This window comes from Saccoglossus kowalevskii, chromosome 8, assembly GCF_978046115.1.
Source record: "Saccoglossus kowalevskii chromosome 8, keSacKowa6.1, whole genome shotgun sequence".
In the NCBI taxonomy this organism is placed as follows: Eukaryota; Metazoa; Hemichordata; class Enteropneusta; family Harrimaniidae; genus Saccoglossus; species Saccoglossus kowalevskii.
In genome coordinates, this window is record NC_140648.1 from 23,125,021 (window position 1) to 23,149,024 (window position 24,004).

General features: G+C 35.8%; 1 protein-coding gene across 1 annotated transcript; it reads left to right on the plus strand.

Moving 5' to 3' along the window:
• Positions 1 to 3,759: 3,759 nt before the first annotated feature.
• LOC146739454 (uncharacterized) lies at positions 3,760 to 23,561 on the plus strand. The gene is made up of 39 exons (XM_085502366.1): positions 3,760 to 3,791; positions 6,035 to 6,114; positions 6,470 to 6,497; positions 6,923 to 7,078; positions 8,334 to 8,456; positions 8,661 to 8,736; positions 8,883 to 8,926; positions 9,517 to 9,678; positions 9,782 to 9,860; positions 10,650 to 10,696; positions 11,175 to 11,339; positions 11,729 to 11,801; positions 11,965 to 12,017; positions 12,249 to 12,425; positions 12,632 to 12,704; positions 12,915 to 12,961; positions 13,059 to 13,232; positions 13,334 to 13,492; positions 13,677 to 13,746; positions 13,851 to 13,900; positions 14,036 to 14,149; positions 14,548 to 14,670; positions 14,825 to 14,992; positions 15,131 to 15,289; positions 15,410 to 15,565; positions 16,331 to 16,400; positions 16,808 to 16,854; positions 16,963 to 17,115; positions 17,328 to 17,394; positions 17,989 to 18,035; positions 18,286 to 18,432; positions 18,519 to 18,791; positions 18,892 to 19,038; positions 19,162 to 19,434; positions 19,753 to 20,022; positions 20,188 to 20,475; positions 20,802 to 21,030; positions 22,980 to 23,035; positions 23,345 to 23,561. The coding sequence occupies exons 2-39, from the start codon at positions 6,046 to 6,048 to the stop codon at positions 23,395 to 23,397; spliced, it is 4,665 nt and encodes a 1,554-aa protein (XP_085358492.1). The 5' UTR covers positions 3,760 to 3,791; positions 6,035 to 6,045; the 3' UTR covers positions 23,398 to 23,561.
• Positions 23,562 to 24,004: the final 443 nt, after the last annotated feature.

The window sequence follows — 24,004 nt, forward strand, 5'->3', positions numbered from 1 at the left end:
AATCATCTTCATTGATATTTGATGCACTGTGAGGGGTACTTAAGGCGACCTTTAAAATCAAACAACAATACCCCATATGTCAGTATGAAAGCTGCTGTTGTGAAATAAAGGTAATATTATATCACATCTTCGATTGGTTTAGCAATAAAAGCTCAAATAGGTAGTTCTGGAAGTACTATGCCTAGTTTTTGATAAGCTGCCATATTGCAGGATAGTCAATTTTTTTTCAGTGGAACAGCACATTCCTGGACCAGGTGAATCACATGCCAAGTGTTGTTTGACATAAATTTGCATAATTAAAAATGCTTTGTTATAGCTAGCATGACTGCCACGCGTTGTTAGAGCTGTGCAAAAAACACGTTTTCTTTGCTTCAAATACTTAGTAAGTGACTACTTTTATTCCAATACGTTTTGTAAATACTTCTTAGTTACTGCCGTTTATTCATTTTGTTTTCTCGGTAAAAATCTACCGTATTTTAGTTGATTTTGTTTTTCACTTTTAGTTGCTCGTCGTGGGGCCTTTCCAAGGTGTTAACCATTTTGCAGGGCTAACACGTAAACATGGTCTGAATGCGAATCAATTGATGGGATACCAATTGAAGCATATGTTAAAAGTATTTCTGTTATTTTCAAACCTGTGAATATTATTGCCGCTTCCCGAGTGAGCGGAAGTGTTGTTGTTTTTCTCGACTCTGTGAACGCTGTGGAAACTGTTTGTACAGCTGGTCTGTCAGTGGGAGACTGCTTTACCCATGTGCAACCCCTTGTTAAACCTGCCACTAAAATAATTCTCTCAGGTGTACTCCCATATATACTAAATCACATTATTCAAACTGAACTGTCAAAGTATGGCCGCGTTGTTAGCAATTTGCGCTTAATTCCACTCGGGTGCAAACAACCCGATCGCGAGCTGAAACACGTCAAATCCTTTCACCGTCAAGTTTATATGTTGTGCGAAATAAATAAACATCACGGTGTCACTCATGAGCGGCGGAATATCTAATTGTCAACTGATGATATTGTTTGTCACAGATGTCAAAAAAGGGACATATTATGAGAAACTGCCAAGTAAGTCAACGGAAAACTTCAAACGACCCAGTTCGCGATCATTCTCTTCCAAATAGTAAAACCCGCCAGACCCTGAACCAATACCTGTTGATCAGTCTATTATTGCTACTCTTGATAAAACAGATGAAGCAAACGACATTAATGAAAATGGTGGTAATGATAACAATAGTCAAACGATGGAAGTTGACGACACGCCCGAAAATGTAGAGTATAACAAAAGTCACGGAAACAATATGAATGATAACGGTGACGATAACGTAATAGGTGTCAATGTGTTACTATACTACAAATACACGAGAATTTCACGCAACATGTTTTGTCTGACAGAATCTCGTAAGTATATGAATATACTTAAGAGATTATACGAGTATATGTATATTGAAATGTAATATTTCGGAGGATGCCATCATGGGAACATTGTACACCACTGTATTTGAGATGAAAGCATAATGCAGGCTAACAAGTGTTGTTACAGGGATATATATTATAAACGAAATTGTTTGCAGGATTACAATTTGAATACCATTAATTAATTATTAATAAATTTTTACAGTACACCGAATCCGTCCTATAATATACAGCGTATCCCGACGATAAACGGTTTGGGGTCACAGAGTATTGTTTTTTATGGATATTGTCGCCGGATATTTAATTACGTTATCCTGTCGATAGTAAATCATGTGTAAATTTTTGAGAAATTCCGTGAGATTTTGTTTAGACGTGGAATCTGCAATACAGTCTGGTTAAGTTTGACCACTTAAGATTGTGCGTTAATTATACATCGCACTATTATGCAGCATCACGCCTCCGTTCAATCCCGATCCAGTGATAATTAGAAAAAATAGCCTGAAATAAATCAGCGTGTAAACTGTCATGTGAACAATTCATTTATTGAGCTACAGCTCACACTCCATGGAATGTAGGATATATATTCATATATATATTCATATATATTCGTTTGTTTAATTTTGATGTAAAATTGTATTGTAAATTTTATTTTGAGCTTCTCGTCAGTCGTACATATAGATACATCATTAACGTAGAGCAATTTATTTTCCTTATTGTTTACTAGATGTTGTGTCAATAATACCAAATAATCATGCACATAAAATGGACAGAATATATAGATATAATGCTGGTCGTTAAAGAGGCTGTACGTGAATGTCAAGCAGCTGGTTAAAACAAGAATCGGTTATTTTGGAAGAGATTCCCTGCATCAAATAACGATCCAGTTATCTAAAGAGAATGTAGATTTTTGGATAACATTATATATATATTTTGGGCAATTGGTTAATACAAATATTGGCTGTATATCTGAAATGGTAATACAAGAGCACGATTTCACGCAGCTTCACCGCGAGTGGTGCCCTAGGGGATCCATTATCATCGAGTATTGCAAATTCAAAGTCTGACAAGCGAGACTATATGTACGGCACGAGTCATTGATTCGGATTCAAAGACTGACTAGTCACCGAACGGAAACGAAAAAGCCAGCGGCAAATATTTGTTTGTAATAAAAATTACAAAGCAAAACAGGTTTACTAGATATTTTATTACTAACGCTCATCATATAAACTAGTTCTCAAAAAATTAGGTTGACAACCAGGCGACGACGATACACAACTCGTGTTCAGAAAGAAAAGGGATTCTTCTTTTATTGTGTTGCATCGCCGCTAGGTGGCGCGATTTGTAGCACAGGTGTATCGGGAGACACGTACATTCCCGTGTCGTCAATTTATCTGTTATCTCGTCATCTGTAGTCAAGATTGTAGATAAACCGTTTTTTTATGAATAGAAATGTTCCAACAGTTATTTAATATATCATGCCTACGTCACATGGATTCACATGGTCTCGAAGCGGAATTTTAAAAATATGGAAAACGCAGACAATAACGTCAATAATTTCAACCTCAAATGCGTTACTTTGCTGTCTTAGGTTTATTGCGTTTCTAAAATATGTAAATGCCGCGATATTTATAAATGCGCAAGTAACTATTCTATGTTTTGTTTAATTATTTGTTTGCTCGAATCAAATGTCAACCATGAATCAGTCAATAACATTACATGACACGCCACTGGAAAACAAAACTTTGCAAAAAATACGCACATCACAAACCCAGTATGCGTATTATCCGGAATTGTTCAACAATCATAATTCAAAACCCTATTTTACCTATTTCACATGGGATTCTATTAAAAACATGATTAATAACTGAAAAGATCTGTTTTTATAATTGAACCAAACGTGATAGTGCGACCGATACACTCGCAGTACAGCATGTGCAATTTTACATGTTTACTATGTATTTGTAATTTATGTTGAATAATAAATAACACCCACGCAAATAATAAAGTTGTAAATTATTTTTCCTCAAACATACTTTCTTTCTTGTCTGAAACTTCAATAATATTTAATTATCTAATTAAAAAGAACGAGAAACAAGCAAACTAATCACTAACCAGATGTTCTATTCGACGCAGTGCAATATGTTCTCTCAAGGACCGTATGGCGTACACTTCGTTATTTTATTACTTATATTGTTTACATAAATTACAAGCATGTGTTGGAATTTTCTTGAAAAACCGTATTAATAACGATACTAGTTGAATTATTATTTTGATAACTAATCAATATTTTATGTACCGACAAAGCAAGTATTAGTGTATAAAATTGCGATTTTTTACCATAGTACACACACGGCAGATGACGGTCCAGTTTTAAGGTTAGTTTTATGAAATGTTGTTGGAGCATATTTAATAAGTAGATGCGTACTTTATATGTGTTACTTACTTAGCACGCATTAGACTTGACATGAAGTTAGGTGTAACGGTCTTAAGTCACATGACAGTCCTACTGTACTTCGAGAACGAAATTACACATTTAAAACCGAACTTCTATTAATATTTTTACTTTGATACGTATAAATTCGAATAATTTTGTGTTCATATAATACTATGCGAATATAAACAATCGATTGCTAAGGTTATTTATTTCAAAATAAGACCGTTATGTAGTAATATTCGTGATTATAAACGTTGGGCGATTTTGAGACGTAATCTCTGGCTAAATCGTCGATCTCTCTTTTTGCTTTCCAACATGAACAAAAGACCGTGATATCGACACATTTGCTTAAATTACATGAAAAAACAGGGCTTTTACGGAAATAAACAATACAGTATTTTAATATGTTTTGTACTAAAATGCGTTACAACTAATGAAAACATTTCAAATCTCAGCTAGCAATAAACAGACCGACTGCCAAGGTCTGTTGTTAAAATTTCAAATTGTTCGATTTCTGCCATGGGTAAAAATAAACCAGTATTACGCTGTACATGAACATTACTGATTGCATACGTTTCAGGATTTGTCGGCCTTTCTATGTTTTTGACCAGATAAATGCTTCTAAAATTTGTAAACATGAATGACTACAACGTATTTATTTGAATCTTCATATCATTAAAAGTTTTGTTAAAATTTTTACGTGAGTTAAATTAACTTAAAAAAATTGACTTTCCCGTGCTTTTTGAAGGTTTCCCTATTATAACGACAATCTGTCATTACAGTGACTAATGTGGTTTCAATCGTCACTCAGTGGATATGGTACTTCGCCTCGTAGACTCATAATATCGAGGTTGTTAGCTTAGAAAATAAGTACTGAAAGTATTACCGAACAAGCAAACCTTCAGCGTTAACGCGTTAACTGGATATTGATTCGCTGTCTATCATTTATTTTCGTGAAATCCCGAATTGTATTTGTTTCAGCACAGTGTGAATGTTGTTGTTGAAATCAACATGGTGACGGACATACCCTTGCGGCTATGCCTCGCATTGAAGTTAAACAAATTGTGTAATCTTTTTACGCTCAATCCGAATTGCAATGAACAAACCAGCCAGCCAACCAACCAATCAGGTGTTCTATTCGATACCCTACTGCGAGAGTACGTTCTCTCGTGTAAATTTTGAACGAGTAACGAAATACTAACTAAAATCCAAACGTATGTATAACTTCAGACCCACAGAAATAATCATCTGATTCGTTACGCTTTAAATCAAAACATAAATACATTTTAATATGCATTGCATTCAGCAGCACTGACCTTAATGTGGAAATTAATTACACGGTGACGTATGTTCTTTCAACAAATATTAATCAGTTTGCTTGGTTGTGTACCTTTTTTATTAACTTCTGGTAGAAAGTAATTATGCATAAAACAGGATACAAGGTTGTTGCTGAAATGGTATATACACTATTAACATCTGGTGAATTTTATTATTCACAAATAGAATTAACAGTAAACATGCAAATCTCGAGTCTTTATTAATTTATTGAATTTTACTTTTTATTATTGAGTGCACTCCTTATAGCTTTGTTAGTGTATGATTGGTTATCTAACATTGGTTGGTAAGTCACGTTTAAAATTCGGTGGTCGTCGCGCTGCGCCGCGTCTTCGAATTAAATGTATTGCAACCAATGGATTTTACACGCGTTGTGTATGTCGCTATGAGTCCCATATCGAACAGGACGCGGCGCGACTACAACCACCCTTCAACATATTTAAATATTATGGGTTTGATAACATTTACCAAGTATCCGTATACTATTAGTGTGCTCTTAAGTTGGCAAATTCCGTTAGAGCTGGTTGTTGACTGTGTTGAGTCGTTTGTCTTGACAGTGCAACAATTTACTATATCTCAATTCGTCAGTGGTATAGGCGACAACCCGTCCTGGAGCGTGTGAAAACCACGAATTAAATGAACTCCACAAAATAGTAATCATGTCATCAAAAATTACTCCAAATATAAACATGCCCTTTAATCCATTAATGAAACAAAACGAGGCGAAGCACTAGTGTAATCACATTCGCTGTTGCTCATAGTATTCCGCGAATCGGTGCGCTTTATCTTATCGCCTTTATTAATTTACATTTTTCCTAACACTTAACTTTTCACCATGTTTTCATTCAGTTGTCTGCAACATGAAGTTAAGTTTATTATTGGTAGTTTACACATGCGTAATTGCCTGTGCAAATGCACGCGGTGTAAGGGTAAGTATAAATAAATAGATACTCATTTCCGTTGTTGTATATCCGTGTATGTATATATATATATATATTCCTCCTGATTGTCTTCGGCCATTTAAACGAAAATTTAGTTTCGACAGAAGCTTAAATTGAATGCACGTTACAAGACGCTGTATATTGGGAACATTTCAATACCTAAGTGAAAAAACATTAGATAGTGCAAAATCACAAGTGTATGTAGTATAATAACAATTTTACTCTCTCTATACATTTTACGTCCAGATTACGCATGCCATCTCTAATTTACGTTGTATATCACATCTATTGCCTTCCTCAATGGAAACCTAACGCCGTACTTTTCTTTTTCTCGACATACCAGCAAGTTGAAATAATAAGCGCCACTGCTGGTGAGTATTTGTGTTCATTGTTTCAACGTATTAACTCGATATACCTGATTATTTAAAACTACACTGTGTGTTACAAATATCGATAGTGTGAAGTGACAGCCTGGATATGATATTATCCAAATCAATATCAATATATTTGGAGAGCTTTGATTAATAGTGATATAAATTATATCCTAATCTGCATTCGTGGGTTGATTGTCATAATATAAATGATGACTCGGACTCGGCTGATTTTTCTTCCAACATACTCATATTCACTCTTGGTTGCATACTTTGAATCAAATTTACCTTCATTGACCATACTTAATAAAATGTTTGTAAAATAGAAATTTATCGTGAAGTATTTGCTATATCAGGCATCGTGTAGATTGTAGTGACGACTGTGTTGTTGAAAATCATTTCATATATTTAAAATATTATTCTAGAATTGAGATGTTCCGATGGATCATTGGTTAACTGCTTAGTGGATCCATGTGATGTGACGTCATGCGAACTTCCTTATGCTGGATGTGAAGCTGATTACTGCGGTGGTTGTAACGCTATATACTATGATGCTGACGGCAATGTATTGGATTGTTCGGGTAATTATACCATAACTGATATACCATCTTATTTATTGACTATATATTGTAAAGTAATTGTCATTTTATTATTTCGTTTTTGGTGACCGTTTTATCAATGGTTGTCGATCAATTGTTTTGTGATCTTGGACTTGTAGATTTCCCTATAAGACTTTTGTTTGAGGATTTATGGTTGGATATGTTATTGCAACATTGGAACACAGAAATGTTTCAGCAGACTTACCTTTGTTTACTGGTTTAATGTTGTTCATTAATTCACTGCTCAAATTATGCATTCGGGTTAATCGCAAGCTAGATCGACGTGGTAATCATTAAAGTGTATGTTTTGTAATACGTCAAAAATAGTTAATAATACAACTATGAGTCGATATCATTGATGTTTTACCTCATTATAATACGACTTGGATATAATAAACCGTACTGAAGAATTTGTTGCACGCAAGTAAATGTTCAGGTGTATTTTCACACTCGTGTTATATCGTAAAATATTACGATTTCAATAGTACTACATTCAAAGTTACACTTTTTACCAAGGAGGTTGTAACAAACTTAAATATAAAGATGCAATCATGATTTGAGTCTTCAGGCTGGGAATTGCCCGCGTCATGTAATCAAACTGTTTTTATCTCGGCTAAGCTTAGAACGTCAAAAGTGTCGTCTGCGTATAGACATATTTTAATTACAAATCAAATATTTCATTCAGCTTTTTACAAATTATTGACATGTGTTTGAAAATCTAACCGATACACCCTGTGATCTTGATATCAAAACATGAGTTAGAATGTGGCACAACAAATAACGATGTTTATCCATCTGTTAGGACAAAATAAAGAATGACAATTGCTATACTCCAACCCCCTCCCCCATTTTGTTGTATTTTGACTGTGACAATGTTGTCTGTTCAATATTCATCACGTCTCTAACCCTTCTAATAAAAAATAAACACAAATTTGCTTTTAAGGATAAGTAACGGCTTGAATACAACAAGTACTTCCCTAATCAAATTAAATAGTTCAATATGTCATCATCTGCTATCTGTTTATTTATTTGGAACAGCTGTTTAATTTGTTTATGTTTGCTTTGTCCAGCATGTTCTTAGTTTAACAAAGTTATTGTTAGTTATCACCTTTCTATACCGTAATTACGCTAGATATCCACCACTTCACAATTTGGTTAAAAAGTTAATAAAAAAAACGCGTTTATCAAATATTCCTACTTCTGATGATATTGTCGTACCGTACTTTGTTAATTTCAGATCACCTTGGCGAATGTCCAACAATTGTTGATGATGACCAAATATGTATCCCATGCATAAGTGACAGGAACTGCGGTACCTCCGAAAAATGTTGTGATGATTGTTGCAAGGTTGCTGTAACAAGTGAGAATTTGATATTAATGTATAATGTAGTACTCATACAATGTCATTCCAATATATGCTTTATTCGATATAATAATAACAAAGTTCATCTCAGCAACAGTGGGCATGCAATGTCAATGACATCATAACTTATTTTTTACCTCGGTTTCGCCTTGGTTATCAATAGGAGTAACGTTTGTATATTGTTAACCCCATTTTATGTAGAGCCGTATGGGTGTCTTATGAGTGATGGTTCAGTCTGGCCAGATGGTGCTTATCGTATAATAGACTGTGTCCTGTGGTATGTACGGGTACAATGCAATATATAATGTCATGGTTCATCTAATATACACGTTTATTGTAATATAAAGCAAACACGGCAGTGAATTCTGTTCGATTTGTGTATGTGTTATTATTTTTAATATATAATTTACTTTCTTTATCCAGTCAGTGTCAAGGCACGGCGTTTAGGTGCATTGTACAGATTTGCGGTGAGTTGCTTTAAAAAGTTTCCACCACAAAATCCTTTAAATTATATACTTTTTTAGTTCATAGGAAATCAATCATTACTATGTTAATAAAAGATGACTCATATTTCAGAGATTTGTGAACGTTAAATTGCAAAGTAATTTAATTACCATGGTACACGCACTCAATACACTGAGTTTGATTGTTCATGTTTACAAACAGTAACCAAGACACAATATTATGAATTATTATAAATATATAAATTCTTACATAACCTACTTCACATGATGAAATGTAATTTAGAATAGACTTCTACACATCACTGTCTTACACTAATGCCTTTTTAGTTAAGCAACTTAATAATGTACTATCAGCATTTCGAATCAAATTATACAGAATTTTTTTAGAGAAATTTTCATAAAGTTTTATGATTTTCTTTACGATCAATCTCGCTCCAATGATCTTGAAGTCGGTACTTCTTCATGGATATTGTATCATTCCATTGTACAACATTGTTATTGTTGTCTAAACAAGCTTGTTTCAAGTACATTACAGTGCCAAATTGCCTTGTGATAAAGAAATGAAATTATATTATAAAGTTTTCCTTTCATAGATGTGCATCCATGTCCCGGTGGTGTTCATTTGACCTCACATGGTTATCCTGTGTTTTGTGGTACCACTCCTCAAACGGGATCCATTATTATTGAAGACTGTCCATCCGGGTATTCCTGTCTCGGAGATCCCAACTATAAATATTCTCTGTGCTGTCCTGATGGTAAAATATTTTTAATATAATTCAGTTTGCACAATTGTATGGACAGTATAAATTTACTCTTTCAATTATGAATATTAATATATTATATTTGTTGTACCGACAGATACTACTTTGGGCTGCTATGTGAATAATGCTTATATACCAAATGGTGATTACTATATTAACGACGAGTGTTATGCATGGTGAGTTAAAATACGCAAGAAACTATTTAGAATAACAATTAACTTTTGGAAGCATATCTTTATTAGGATTCCATATAAATTAATTACTTTTTAGGGATTCAAGACCTTAAACGGCTTTCATTATTGTTATGTTTATATTGATATTATGTGTTCCTATTCAAAATATATTCACACCAGTTTTTATTTAGTTTAGATTGACCCCATAGGGAAAGTGTTACTCTGAATATGAATTTTTTTATTTAACTTCTCATCAGATGCTTTGAAGATAATGAAAATCGTGACTTGATCATGTTGTTTAGTGGCCACAGCAGCAGAAATAGACAAATGATTTGTTTACCCATAAGCCAATTCTCGTGAATGTTGGTACTTTAAATGTTTAAATTTCATCTCATTATAAGTTCACCGGCTTTAATGAGTATAGTGGGGATGAGTCACACAAAAACTGCAAGTCGAATATTAACTGACAGCTCTCAATTCCTCGTGCTCGTACATTTATTTAGCGGTCTAAATTGTTGGTTGGTAACATATATTTGCTCCACTTAGATCCAAACTTGTTTTTGTTCAATTGTTGATGTCATTTAAATGCTTCCAATACTGTATACATCACACAGATGACGAAGATGTCATTTTATGCATACATAGTTTAAGGTTTGATCTCCTGCGGGCGTCTTGACATCCGGGCATTTCTGCTATGTCACTTTACTTCGTATTGTCGTTATCAAGTTATAATGTTGCACATGTTTGTCATAATCCAGATGTCATTATAATGTTCACTTTGTTTCTTTTCAGTCAATGTGTAAACGGTAGGATTACATGTGAGGACACACCGTTATGTGGTAAGTGTATATCCATTAACCTCTGCATATGAAATGTGAAAATGATTTATCACATAATATCACTTGTTTGTTGACGCTAGTGACGTCATGGACTAGTAGGAGCCACAAATCGAGGGCGAGTGGATAATACACCCCATGAATCCCATTTTCACAAAGACACATATAATATTATGGTTTATGCTAATTAGGAATAGAGTCTAACCGTGTCAGTGACTGTCAATTCTCCTAACGCTCTTTCTCTCTGGTGTCCTTTTCAAATACGCATAAATTGATGACGTGTAACGTTTACCGTTCGATAATGGTATAAACATCATAAAATTGAATGAATGCATCATGTGCACGTTATCATGCGATAGACATTTTCATATCGCATTGCGATGTCAGATGAATTGTAATAACTAAAGTAGTGGATAAACAGTTTGTTTTGAACTAGTCGGTTTTAGATTTTAGACTTCACTTTTGAATTTATTATCTGTAGATAAAATGTGTCCCAGTGGAGTACAACCTTATAAAGACGACCAAAACATAAATGCATTGTGCTCCGTTGCAATTGGTGTCGATAGTATACTAACTCAGACCTGCCCACGTGGTTTCTACTGTAACATGATAACGAGTACGTATGGTGTGTGCTGCCCGCTGAAACGTAAGTATTTACATATTTTATTTTAATGTTAACGTCTTTCATTGCGAAATCAGACGTTAAGGCGTCACAGTTTCTGTCCCGTGCCGTGTTGTATACTGTCCCATGCGACGTATACAACGGACGTATATTACATTTTATCACAATTACATTTTGAAACGCTATACAACGATCTACTCTGCGCAGCAGTAGCGAGCTTTTAACAAATAAATAAAAAAGTCACTAATTTATTCGCCATTTATATTATGGATTAATTAACATATACACATCATCGCAAGTGTTTTTTCTCCGCTAACTAGAATGTTAAACGTAACTTATTTAGAGTAAAGAAAAATCATGTCTGGGTGTTCACGACCGTAATTTTATATGCATTCATTTGCTCTATTTACCAGTTGATGATGTGTGTTATTATAACGGCGTTGCGTACCCAGTTGGTGGAACCGTGATATGGGGCTGCGCCCTCTGGTAGGTTTCACACATTTGTTATTATTGTTCAGTTAACGACATGCTGTCCATTACTGCTCATGCGCTAGTATACGGTATCTGCCTGTACGTGTTAATGACATGAACAAGTAGTATTGACAATCGTGCAATATCGCTACACTAACGTTTTTGATTGTGTCCCCAGTCAATGCCGAGATGGTGGATTTGTATGTTTGTATCCTCCTGGTCTTATCTGTGGTAAGTTCCGGTAATATTTGGTACTTAAAAGTTCAAAAGCAAACGTTATCGTAATAAATATGGCAACATATATAAGTTCTGGTCGATGAAGAAAATTAACCAATTGATTAATGATTGCAAGTGTTTATATATATATACTGTTTGTAGATACAGTACACTGTTGTATGACCTATTACAGATTACTAAGTTGTCGTTGCCTGTCTTTTTAATACAAGCGCACTTTTTTTATAGATCCATCAGAACCCATCTGCCCCAATGGCGATGATTACTATACGAGTACGGGAACAGATGTTAATTTCTGTACACTTCCACTGGATGCACCATTGGGTCTTACACAAGGGGATTGCCCGGCTGATTATTTTTGCCATCCTTTAGACCTCGGATACAGTATATGCTGTCCAGCAATTTGTAAGTCTTCCCTTTCAATACAAATCGTCTTCAGTGGTGATTGTTATTGCAATTCTCTTTTCAACTATTGTTCACTGACACGATGCCAATGGACTGGATAAAAATGAAAACCTTGGTGTGAAACCGTAACTCTTGTCGCATGCCATCATACGGGATAATTGGTAACATTAAGCGTTGATTGTATGTGTATTTATTTATATCTGTAGCTGGGGATTGCGTTGTTAATGGAGTTCTGATTCCGAATGGCGGAGTGATTCTGATGCCAGACTGTGTGTTATGGTGGGTATCACAGATTTAATAAAAATGTCGGCTAAAACACAGTGTGTTTTCTTAGCATCTCCTTCAATGTTCTCCATTCAATCTCATATTTAGTGAACGTGAAGTAATAATTAGCAAACCCATCTTAAAACCTGTTGTCGAAACTATGATTGGTAGCACATGGATCGGCGATCACATTCTCACTAGTAAATATTTTGTTCGTATTCTCAGTAAATGTATAGACGGCGCCATGGCATGCATAGAGAAATTACCATGTGGTAAGTAACAACATCAATAAAAACAACAGTTATTGTACCTACAATTATCAGTAAAGTATAGTATATAAAACGTATATTCATGTTTTTTTCTTTCCAGATGAAATATGTCCGAACGGAGGTGATCCTTATGTAGAAGATGGTGTTGGAACAGTGTTCTGTTCAGGAGCTCTTCTGACATCAGAATACTATGCAACGAGAATAAAGCATTGTCCTAGAGGATATGAATGCACTGCGCTAGATTCGAGTGGTCTATCGGTGTGCTGTCCTATCAGTGAGTACCGTACATTAATTAGTTTTAACCGACTGCTATGAAGTACAATCTGACACACCGTACATTTAATTTCACGCGATTCCCGTTTGTTCTGTTCATAGGAGATCCGATTGGATGCCCCTGTCCCCGCATTCCAATAGATAGCTTTCCAGTATGTCTATCCAACTGTGACAATTGTATGAACCATCCGCCATACGACATTTGTTGCATTGATGAGAAAGCGTGTCCAGGAGGCTGTGTAGGATTCATTAATACTGTTGGTGGGTTATGTTCACGTTATTTTTTTCGATCGTGCAGTATATGTGACATACAAGTGTGAATGTGCTCCATCTGTAGCACCTGTGTTTGATTCAACAAATGACCGGAAATGTTCATCCATGTATAATATATTACAATATGTACTACATGTGCGCCCATCATTGTGGTTTTCTATTGTTTTTATAGGTTACTGTAGATATGATTGTGAATACTTTATGCCAGGAGATACTATAACAGTGCCACCATGCACAGAATGGTATATACTTTTCAATTACCTTGTATATAAATCGATTGGCAATTCATTTATATTTACGTAGGCAATTTGTGGTGTCTAATGTACATTGTTGATTTTTTTTGCAGTCAATGCACAAACGCCAAATGGGACCCCTGTACCACAGACCCATCTTGCAGTAAGAAACATTCTGCTTACGTCAGTATAATGTTATTTTCGTGTCCATTGCATGCGCAGACGGTAATTTACATAAACAGTACTGGCGCCGGGAAATGTATAACGTTATTATTCTCATGTTTGATTTTTGTTTTAGCTTGTGTTACTCCACAAACGGACGAATTGGGTAATGTAGTCACGTGTTCGTCAGATGTAGATTGCCTGAATGTATATGGCTTCACATGCATCAAAGGAATATGCTGTAACAGTGGTACGATTTATGTCGAACATTATGATATGAACGTTGATTTCACTTGATCTTCTGATGTTGAAACTTACCAGCAATTTCTATGAATCGCGTTATGAACACGTGCTACATTTATGTTACAAACATTAGTCCAACAGTAGTATTAAAATATGTTTACTTTGAATTAACTTATAATTTACCCCGCTATGTATTCCGTGTTATTCACTTGCTTTACTTTATATGTTAAAAGCTTCGAGTTTACATTTTTTTCTTTTTGCCAGTTTGTTGCACCCGTGGACAATAGCAAAACCCAGCATTTTGGGACATCAATTTGACAGGAAATCGTTATACTGATTTAGATCAGATCGTAGTAATATTTGACAACTATTGTATAATATACACACTGGTTTTTTTACCAACAGACTGGGTTCCATGCGAAAAGCCCTTGTTAGCTGAAACTGGATACCCGTACAATTGCGCATTTACAGAATGTCCGACTGGATATTCCTGTGTGCTTAATTTTGAATATGGTGTATGTTGTCCAGGTAGGGTCATGATCGTAAGAAATGTATTATGGCCATATATACTGAACTAACATATTTTTGTACAAATTGTACGATTCGAGCTGTCGCAATATGTATACAATGTCATTAACGAGGTATTGCAGAAATAGTAATAGCTTGGTATCTAATTATACAGATAAATACCCATGCTGTCTTGAACCTGAATCTGGACCGTGTGAAGCATATTTTCCACGATGGTATCACGATTGCCGGGATAACAAGTGCAAAGAATTTATTTACGGTGGATGTCAGGGGAATGATAACAATTTTCATACTAGAGCAGATTGTGAAAAAGAATGCGGAGGTAAGCAATGTGCAAATGCAGTATCCCTGTTTTAAATATGAATTCCTATAATGCTGGGGTTATTAACAAAATGATATAATTCATTTCAGTAATAATTAATAACAGATATATGATAATATTTTAAATTCAATATTATAGGTGACTGTTGTTTACCTGTTGATCCTGGTCCGTGTAAAGGTTCCATTTCCAGATGGTACTTTGACTGTGAAACAAATGAGTGTATAGAGTTCGTATACGGAGGATGTGAAGGAAACAACAATAATTTTGAAACGGAAGAAGCGTGTAGACGACATTGCGGTAAGCAACACGTCACCTGTGTACTCGTAATGACATAGATATTGCATGTATATTAACACACATCAGTGCATGTGATTAGAATCACATGAATATCATTATTATATCTTTTCCCACAACAAGATGGACCATGCCCGTGTCCTGAAGGATTTCTAGGTCAAGTTTGTTGGTTGAATTGTGACGTTTGTGATGAACATGCATCAACGACGCCAAACTATATATGTTGCAACGACGGTAGCTGCCCGGCACCAGCATGTCTTGGAGGAGTATACACGCCAGGTAATTGAAATTATAGTATATATACGACAGCTTAGAGAGAATACCAGCTGACCTTTGATTTTCTGTGCTTAGTCGAAACCTAGCCTTTCATTGGCTTTAATCATGTATTATATGCCCGGCACTAAATGGCTTAAGTTTATGTCCCGGAACTGAATTGACTATAATAATACAATTACGACTACAAAAGTGTAAAGTGGAAACAACTAACTAGACCATAGAAATCCAGGTACAAGTACCGATCACCCCGATGTAGTAACTATAATTGCCTAAAATGGTAAATTTATTTGCGAATTGATCGAGAAAATGCCCGCGAATAACATACTACGCATACGCAATATGTGTAATATATGAAATCTACTACACACTCAAGAGAATATCACCATACAACGTAATATAATAGATATACCATATCCACGGAATTGCAACGCCGTGCTCGGTGATGATCTATCACAAAATATGCTAATATTCCCCCCAGAGAACCCGTATATGACCTGTACAACCTGTACATGAGCGTTTATCGTGTTTTTGACCTAATCAAACATCTCGCTTGCCAGAATCGTTGGACCACATTTACCAACACCTTCGTACAATATTTTGCCGATGTATATTTATTTTTTTATTTATTTTTTTCTAATTTTGGGTCAAATGGACTTAAAAATATTTGAAAATATAAAGAAATTGCGAATGGTGACACATGTTGACTCGTGCGCTTCAAAGAGTTAATAGTTATAGACACTCACAATTTTTTTTTTTTAATTTTCACAGAAGGATTTTGTGAGTTGGACTGCGAGTATTACTCGCCAGGAGATGTAGTAAACGAAGATTGTGAAATATGGTAAGAGATTGGTTTTTCTGATTATCTTTGCTTAAAGCGCGGCAGTCGTAGCACAGCGCATGTGCGACATTTGTGTTGATAAACATTTATTTTCCCTCAATCCAATGCGCTCTTCTAATATAATCATGAGTACGAGGTTTAATCTGAGCGCGACTTACCTCCTTTGATACCTTCCAAACACCAAAAAATACCTAATTAAATCTTGGTAACGTCTCAGTTTGTACTCGTTGATCTGCAACGTCGCCATCTTTGTTTATATGAGACCCATTTATCTCGCGCATGCGTGGCATGACGACTACCGCCTTTTAAGTTCTATTAGACTTGTTAGATTTAACTAATACGAAACTTACAATCGTAGACTAGATTTAAATATTCTTGAACAAAACATTTGTATACTTTTTTATCAGCGTTTGTAGAGAAGGGGATTGGATTTGTCGACCTGACCCGGCATGCGGTGAGTACATGTTTTGTTTTGTTCTTAAATGTCGTGCATACACACTCGAATTGCTCGACTGTAATTGTTTTCGTGTGTTGCAATGTGTAACAATGATTGTTTTCACAGGTGGACCATGTCCTTGTCCAGTCGATTTTGTACCGGAAGTGTGCTGGGAATCGTGCGACGAGTGTATTGCAAATTCTGATCAGGATTACCTTTGCTGTTCGGACATTGAAAACTGCCCGCCTCCTTCATGCCTGGGTGGACATTATATTGAAGGTATTTCAGCGTTTAAATTTGGAAATGGTATGGGTATAATTAAGAAATATATATCACATGATATTTTATTTGTGTGTTAACATTATACTAGTATAATGATGATATTTACATGCCCGGTGCTATGACGTTTGTCATATGTAGTGATTTGATTTGATGTTACATGACACTACTCGACAAACGCTATTTATAAAACTCTTTATATTTGTTCTTAGGTTACTGTGAAAAGAACTGTACTTACTACAAACCATTTGAAACATATGTAGAAAACTGTGAAATATGGTAAGCAGCAAAAACGTCTACTCCACACTACACATGTATTCCCCGCAGTGAGTGTAATGTAACAATATCGTAATTGCTTCCCGGATTGCAATGTTTTACAAAAAGTGCAACAATGTTTCATGTATAAAACATGTGTTCGAACTAAACATTTATTAGCGCCAACATTATCTACAACTGGCACTGTAATCTCATGCAGAATCAGTGGAAAACAAAACCCATGATGGTGAATCAGCTTGGCTGAAAATAACGTTCTGGCAAACCTGGTTCTCTCCTAGTGAATGACACCAGTGACTTTGTATAACATCACACGAAACAAATTTCAACATGTTTGCACTGCTGTAAACATCGGGCACTGCTTATCGGGAAAAAAACAATAATAATATTATTACTTTACACTAACTGTAACCACCGCTTATGACAAGACATAAACATTGACCCGTATTACCATTAGATTGGCCATCAGTGTTCATAGATTAGACATTTGCCTAATCAAAATTACATCAACGATAGCAGATAACAATTTGTACCTTGTAGTATGTATTACATTATTCCTGGAACAGTTAATAGAAACTGCGTTTGTTTAAATCTATTTAGCGAATGTAGAAACGGCAAGTGGTACTGCAAACCGGACCCAGATTGTGGTAAGTTAACTTTTCAAGAAGTGCTACTGAAACTGAAACATGATTGGCTGTCACTATGTACAAATATTTCCATAATTTTAATTTGCATAGATAAGCTTAGGTAAACGGGTAAGGTGCAGTACAGTTTATATAACATTTAATTTAACTGCACCTTGGCTACCTAATGTTCTAATATCACACCTGTATATGTGTGTAATACATATTCTGCAGCTCACTAATAATTACTGCGTGGGTGTTTGTGATCTTACAGTTCAACCACCTTGCCCTATGGGAATTCCTTTAATTGGTGCTGATGGGAGTCCCGTTAGTTGTGATTCTTTTGATAAGCAGTGTCCATTTGGCTACCATTGTTACACCCATCCAACTGACTTGACATCAGTGTGCTGTCCAAATACAGGTGAGTGCACACTAATCATTTAGTTCATGAATATTCGCGAATCGTTAAAATTTCATGAATAATATATGCCTGCAATATACTTGCAGAATGTGTGGATGGTGCATGGACTGTCTGGTTCGATAGAGATGACCCAGGGACTACCGGAGATTGGGAAACGACATCACTTGCCATCAAGTTGTATGGTGATAACATGTGTACCGATCCATCGGCAATACAAGTGCAGACTCTTGACGGTATTCCTGCAGAAGATACTGGTGAAATATTCTTGCATTATTCACCAGACATTGGTTTTGTGTGTCGGATGGCAGATCAGCCAGATAACACTTGCTTTGACTATCAAGTGAGATACTGCTGTCCAGGTAACACATTTATTATATTGTATATTACAGGAAAACCGGTATACATTCACATGTTATGTTTTCTGAGTCACAAGTTAATCAACAATTTCTTTTAAAATAGTTGTGTCACCGTGTTCCGCGGGATTTCCATTAATTGGTGAGGATGGGTCTGAAGTGTACTGTGGTCGCGGTGGAGTTGAGTGTCCATTTGGTTACCATTGTGTTATCCATCCTGCTGATGCTTTTGCTGTATGTTGCCCAAATACAGGTGAATCCAACCTTATCCAAGTCTCATCATGAAGTTGGTGTTATGCAATGATCGATGATTTTAATCACGTATTAGTCAAAAGTCTGTGAACAAAAACAAAACAATTTTTAATTTCACTTGTAGAATGTGAAGACGGGGAATGGACTATCTGGTTCGATAGAGATAACCCAGGAACTACCGGGGACTGGGAAACGACTCAAGATCTAATAAAGCAATTCGGAGATCTAATGTGTTCCAATCCATCGGCGATACAAGTGCAGACCTTAGATGGCATTCCTGCTGCGGATACTGGTGAAATATTTTCGCACTATTCACCTGAAGTGGGATTTGTTTGTCAGATGGCAGATCAACCAGATAACACATGTCTTGATTATGAAGTTAGATTCTGCTGCCCAGGTAATATAACACACACACTAACTGAATATTAATAACATCTCAGGAATATTGACAGTGTGTAGTGTAGCTCCTCACAAATGTGTACATCAGAAGTACAACATTATAGGATACAGTGAGGTTATAGTCGTAGATTAAGTCAACCTGTGGAAGGTTCTGCAGAGGTGACACATATGTATGTAACAAATATTCTTCTCATATTAAAAAAATATTGTTGAGATGTTGTCCCGTGTTTAAAAACATTGATTCCTCGTTGTGGTATGTCCGATAACGTTGATTGTATAATATGCAGTATTATATGTGTAATTTTGGTTCAAACAGCTAATCCCCCATGTGATGGTGAATGGTCACAATGGTTCGACGAAGACAGTCCAGAAGAAGGGATTGGCGATTTAGAAACGCTAGCAACACTATGTGAAAAGACGTGCAAACGACCCAGCGCAATTCAAGCCCAGACTATTGATGGCATACCAGCTGAATTAACAGGCGATGTGCTCCTCAGCAATGATATCATTAATGGATTTGCTTGTTTGAATGAAGAACAGGACGATGAGAAATGTGAAGATTATAAAGTCAGATTCTGTTGTCCTGGTAAATCAATATTCAAATATTCACAACAAATAATATGTTATATGTTTTTACGTTATTTTCGTTGAATATTTGAATTTGAGTATTACTTTGAATTGAATACTTATTATAAGCGAAAAACTGTCTCGTCTCATTAACCATGTTAATTTATGTAATATCACTATACAGAACAGCCAGATTGTGACAAGTGGACAAAATGGTTCAACACCGATGAACCATGTGAAGGTTCAGATGCAGATCGTGAAATCACTGCCGTAATCCAAGATGAATATCCAAGTGAAATGTGTATAAATCCGTTATTCATCCAAGTTGTTGTCGCCGCCACTGAACAACCTTCATCAAGCACGGGGCAGGTATTCCTACATCACGATGTCGATCCTGGATTTGTTTGTCTTGACAAAGATCAGCCAGCTGGTGACCAATGTCATGATTACAAAGTTCGATACTGTTGTGATGGTAAGTATTTATATACATTAATTATGTTAAAGCTGGAGGGTCGTCACCTGCGCACGCGCGGGAATTCCCAGGCAACGATAACAACACACGCTAATAACGACTCATGGGTAGACGCTTGTTTGTAAACAATGACACGCTATGGCCATCTGAAGCATGCGCAGGTGACGACTCCCCCGCTTCGACTATTACCTACAAACTTGTCATTCAATTACACAGACACATTTGGGATTGCTGCACTCGTATCTGAACATTTGAGAGTTGCCATGAGGTTGTTATTTTAGATATGCAAAATTAATTTCTCTGAACGCCACAATGATTCCTTCCAGAACAACCTGATAAACCCGGACAATGCCCAATGGTACCATCCATCGACGCTGTCCGTCCAAAGGGTTACTGCTACTATGAATGTCAAGATGATACCGATTGCCAGGGGAAGAAAAAATGCTGTGCTTCTGGAATATGTGGCACCATTTGTATGGATCCTGTGTTCCCATGTTTCCATGAGGGCGTGATTTACCAGGAGGGCGATGAAAGGAAAGAAGACTGCAATACCTGGTAGGTTATTAGTGAATGCAGTGGACATTTCGTTACGTAATACTAAAGATGAACTAGATACGTTTATTATTAATTCTTATTCAAAAAGCTATATTTCATTATGCTAACACCTGGGTTCGAAGTCGCTTATTTTCAAACATATATTATATATTCTTGTTTAATTTTGTTGCATTGCTTGATGGATTCAGTTATAGTGTGGGCGTTGAACCCAATATTTACATGCCAATCGTTTGGGACATTTCAATTCATAACGCATCTGTAAATTGAAAAAACGTACATGCAACCAGTAAGCATGTAAGCGAAAGCAACTTCAAAAGAGCGGATGAAGCCACTAGGAGTAAACAAACTGTGTTAGTATTACAAAAATATTTAGTGACATTGACAGAAATGAGCGAGTGTCAAACAGCTCTACAAGTTATGATACACCCTGTCTAGGGCTTATTATTTTTAATCTTTCTGTCCAAATATTTGTACTTAATATGGCAGTTTATTCAATTAAACTATTTTCAAATGTTTGGTTACTATCATTACATTCATAACATGTTATTGAACTGCAAAAAAGATCAATAATTGGTTGCATGGTAATTCCCACATTTTACCCTATGTAAAACAATTTGCCAAATAAAACAAAGCCAGCAATGCTCCGATGTCATGTAGTCGAATAGCCTAGCCCAGAGTACAGTCCTGTAGGTTGGCCTCCTTCCGCTGATCATTCGGCCCCCACAGTACTGAGAAGTCGCATAGACCGAAGATTCGACACCCGCCTACAAATTTATGGCGGAGAACCGTTCTGGAGTTTTCATGATTGTAACCAGCTAAAACATCTATCGACAAATCTAGAGATCACAAATACCTTTTTTGTGGCCGAAAAATGCGACTTCTACGGACTGTGCTGAATGATCATTGGAAGAAGGCCAACCTACAGGACTGTACTCAGAGCTATCGAATAGCCGTGACTGTTGGCACCGGTCGTATTATAAGTTTCATAATCCGTAACCGGAACCTAAATCTCGCTGCTATACACATATTTGGTGCATTTGGTGTCACGTCTCTCAATTTTCTATTCTTAGCTGCATTACATATATATTGTTGAATTCAAACAATTGAGTAATTTACAGTAATGTGGCAGTTGTGCCGGCCAACACTGTTTTTTGCAACTACAACACTGCATGATTTCTTATTAACCAGGTTTTGAGTCATATTGTTCACATCATCACTAATATAGCTTTTTAATACATACTGTAAAACATGTCTTTTTCGCGAGCATGTCTTTTTCGCGATTTTAGAACTCATTCGCTAATTCAAGATGTCGCTAATGACATTATTATAAATTTAAAATGGCCGCCAAACAAAGAAATCAACAATGATAAAAGAGATTCGCTAAATCAACATTTTACCACAATTTGCTAAAATTGCATGCCGCTTTTTCGACATGTTTTACAGTACGTTTAACAACCAAGTACTTATAAACGTTAAAACGCTACATTTCCCAGGTTGGATCACGAGGGCGCTGACAGATGGTCATTTCAATGTTTCTATACGATCTTATGAGAAATCCATTCTGGATGATAATAGGACCCTATGCAATGTCAAGGGAATTAAGAAAGAAATGAAGAAATAATAAATTTGCAAAAAGTTCTAAAGCGATTGCTATAATTATAACATTCTTAGTTTGATTGATAATGTCAAATCGCAGTCGACACAAAATAATGAATGCTACCTTGTCTTTCCTATTTCGTTACCAAAACGTATCCACCAAATTCGGCTTCGTGCTTAATGATCCGTTTCAGCCTTATGTCAAATCAACGTTTCTGAAGTGCTAATCCAAGCAGTCAACAGTCTGTGTGTATAATGATTCTATAGTGGCCAGTTGAACTATTATAATAACACATGTAAACCAACTACTGAAATTACATCAGTCTAATGACAATGATTATATCCTTTGACAGTTACTGTACGAGCGATGGAACCTGGGTGTGCACAAAGATTCTGTGTGGGGATACAGGTACGTTTTATTTAACAACGTATATTGTTATGTTCTAGATATTCGGACCAAAGCAAATGACAAAATTGCCCGAGTTACAATCTTCTACATTTAATACAACTACGTATCTCAGAAAGCTGATGAGAAATTTGAATTGCCTTAAGTTAAACTTGGAAACTACTGTAAAAACAAGTCATGTGAAACAAGTTTGGAAATCTCGTTTTATTCATAAAATATACCATGTACATGGATGTTATTGACAATAAAGGTGATTATTACATCCATAAAATATTATAAAATTAAAATAATTTATTTCATTTCTTTTTACAGTTATCGAGGCAGTCGAGCTCGAGGCTACCGCTGAAAGACTGACAATAGGCTGAGCTAACACTTGATTGAATTCATCTATTTAAGTCATCCTTTAATCGGCAAACCCCTTCTTCGCAAATAAACTATACGATCAATAACTATGGCTGGTTACGACAGCTAATTAATATTCAATAATCGTTCCTTTGAATTTATTCAAATAAACTCGGCCTGTAAATAATGTTGTTGTTGTTCTTGTTGTTGTTGTTGTTGTTGTTGCTGCTGCTGATGATAGTGCCACTGATGCTATTGTACATCTTACTTTTGTTAACCACGATGACAGCTTAATTGGTATATATTTCTACTTCGCCTACAATAAATTGTATTCCCTTTATCTATTAGTATCTATCTTTATCGACATGTCATCCCAGATCTCAGCACGTGCGCGTGTTACAGGAAACAGAATACATTAGATGACGTATTTATAATATGGACAATACATGCTAATTGTGACGTAATTGTGATCACGCTTGGTAGTCAATCACTTGTCTGAGCTTATGTATATCACTTTTCGGACGACAACAATATGACCACCATTGAAGTAAAGTTAAAACATACCCAATTGTAGACTATTCAACACACAACAGGGTACAATAACATTATAGTATACAACAAAAAGGTGAT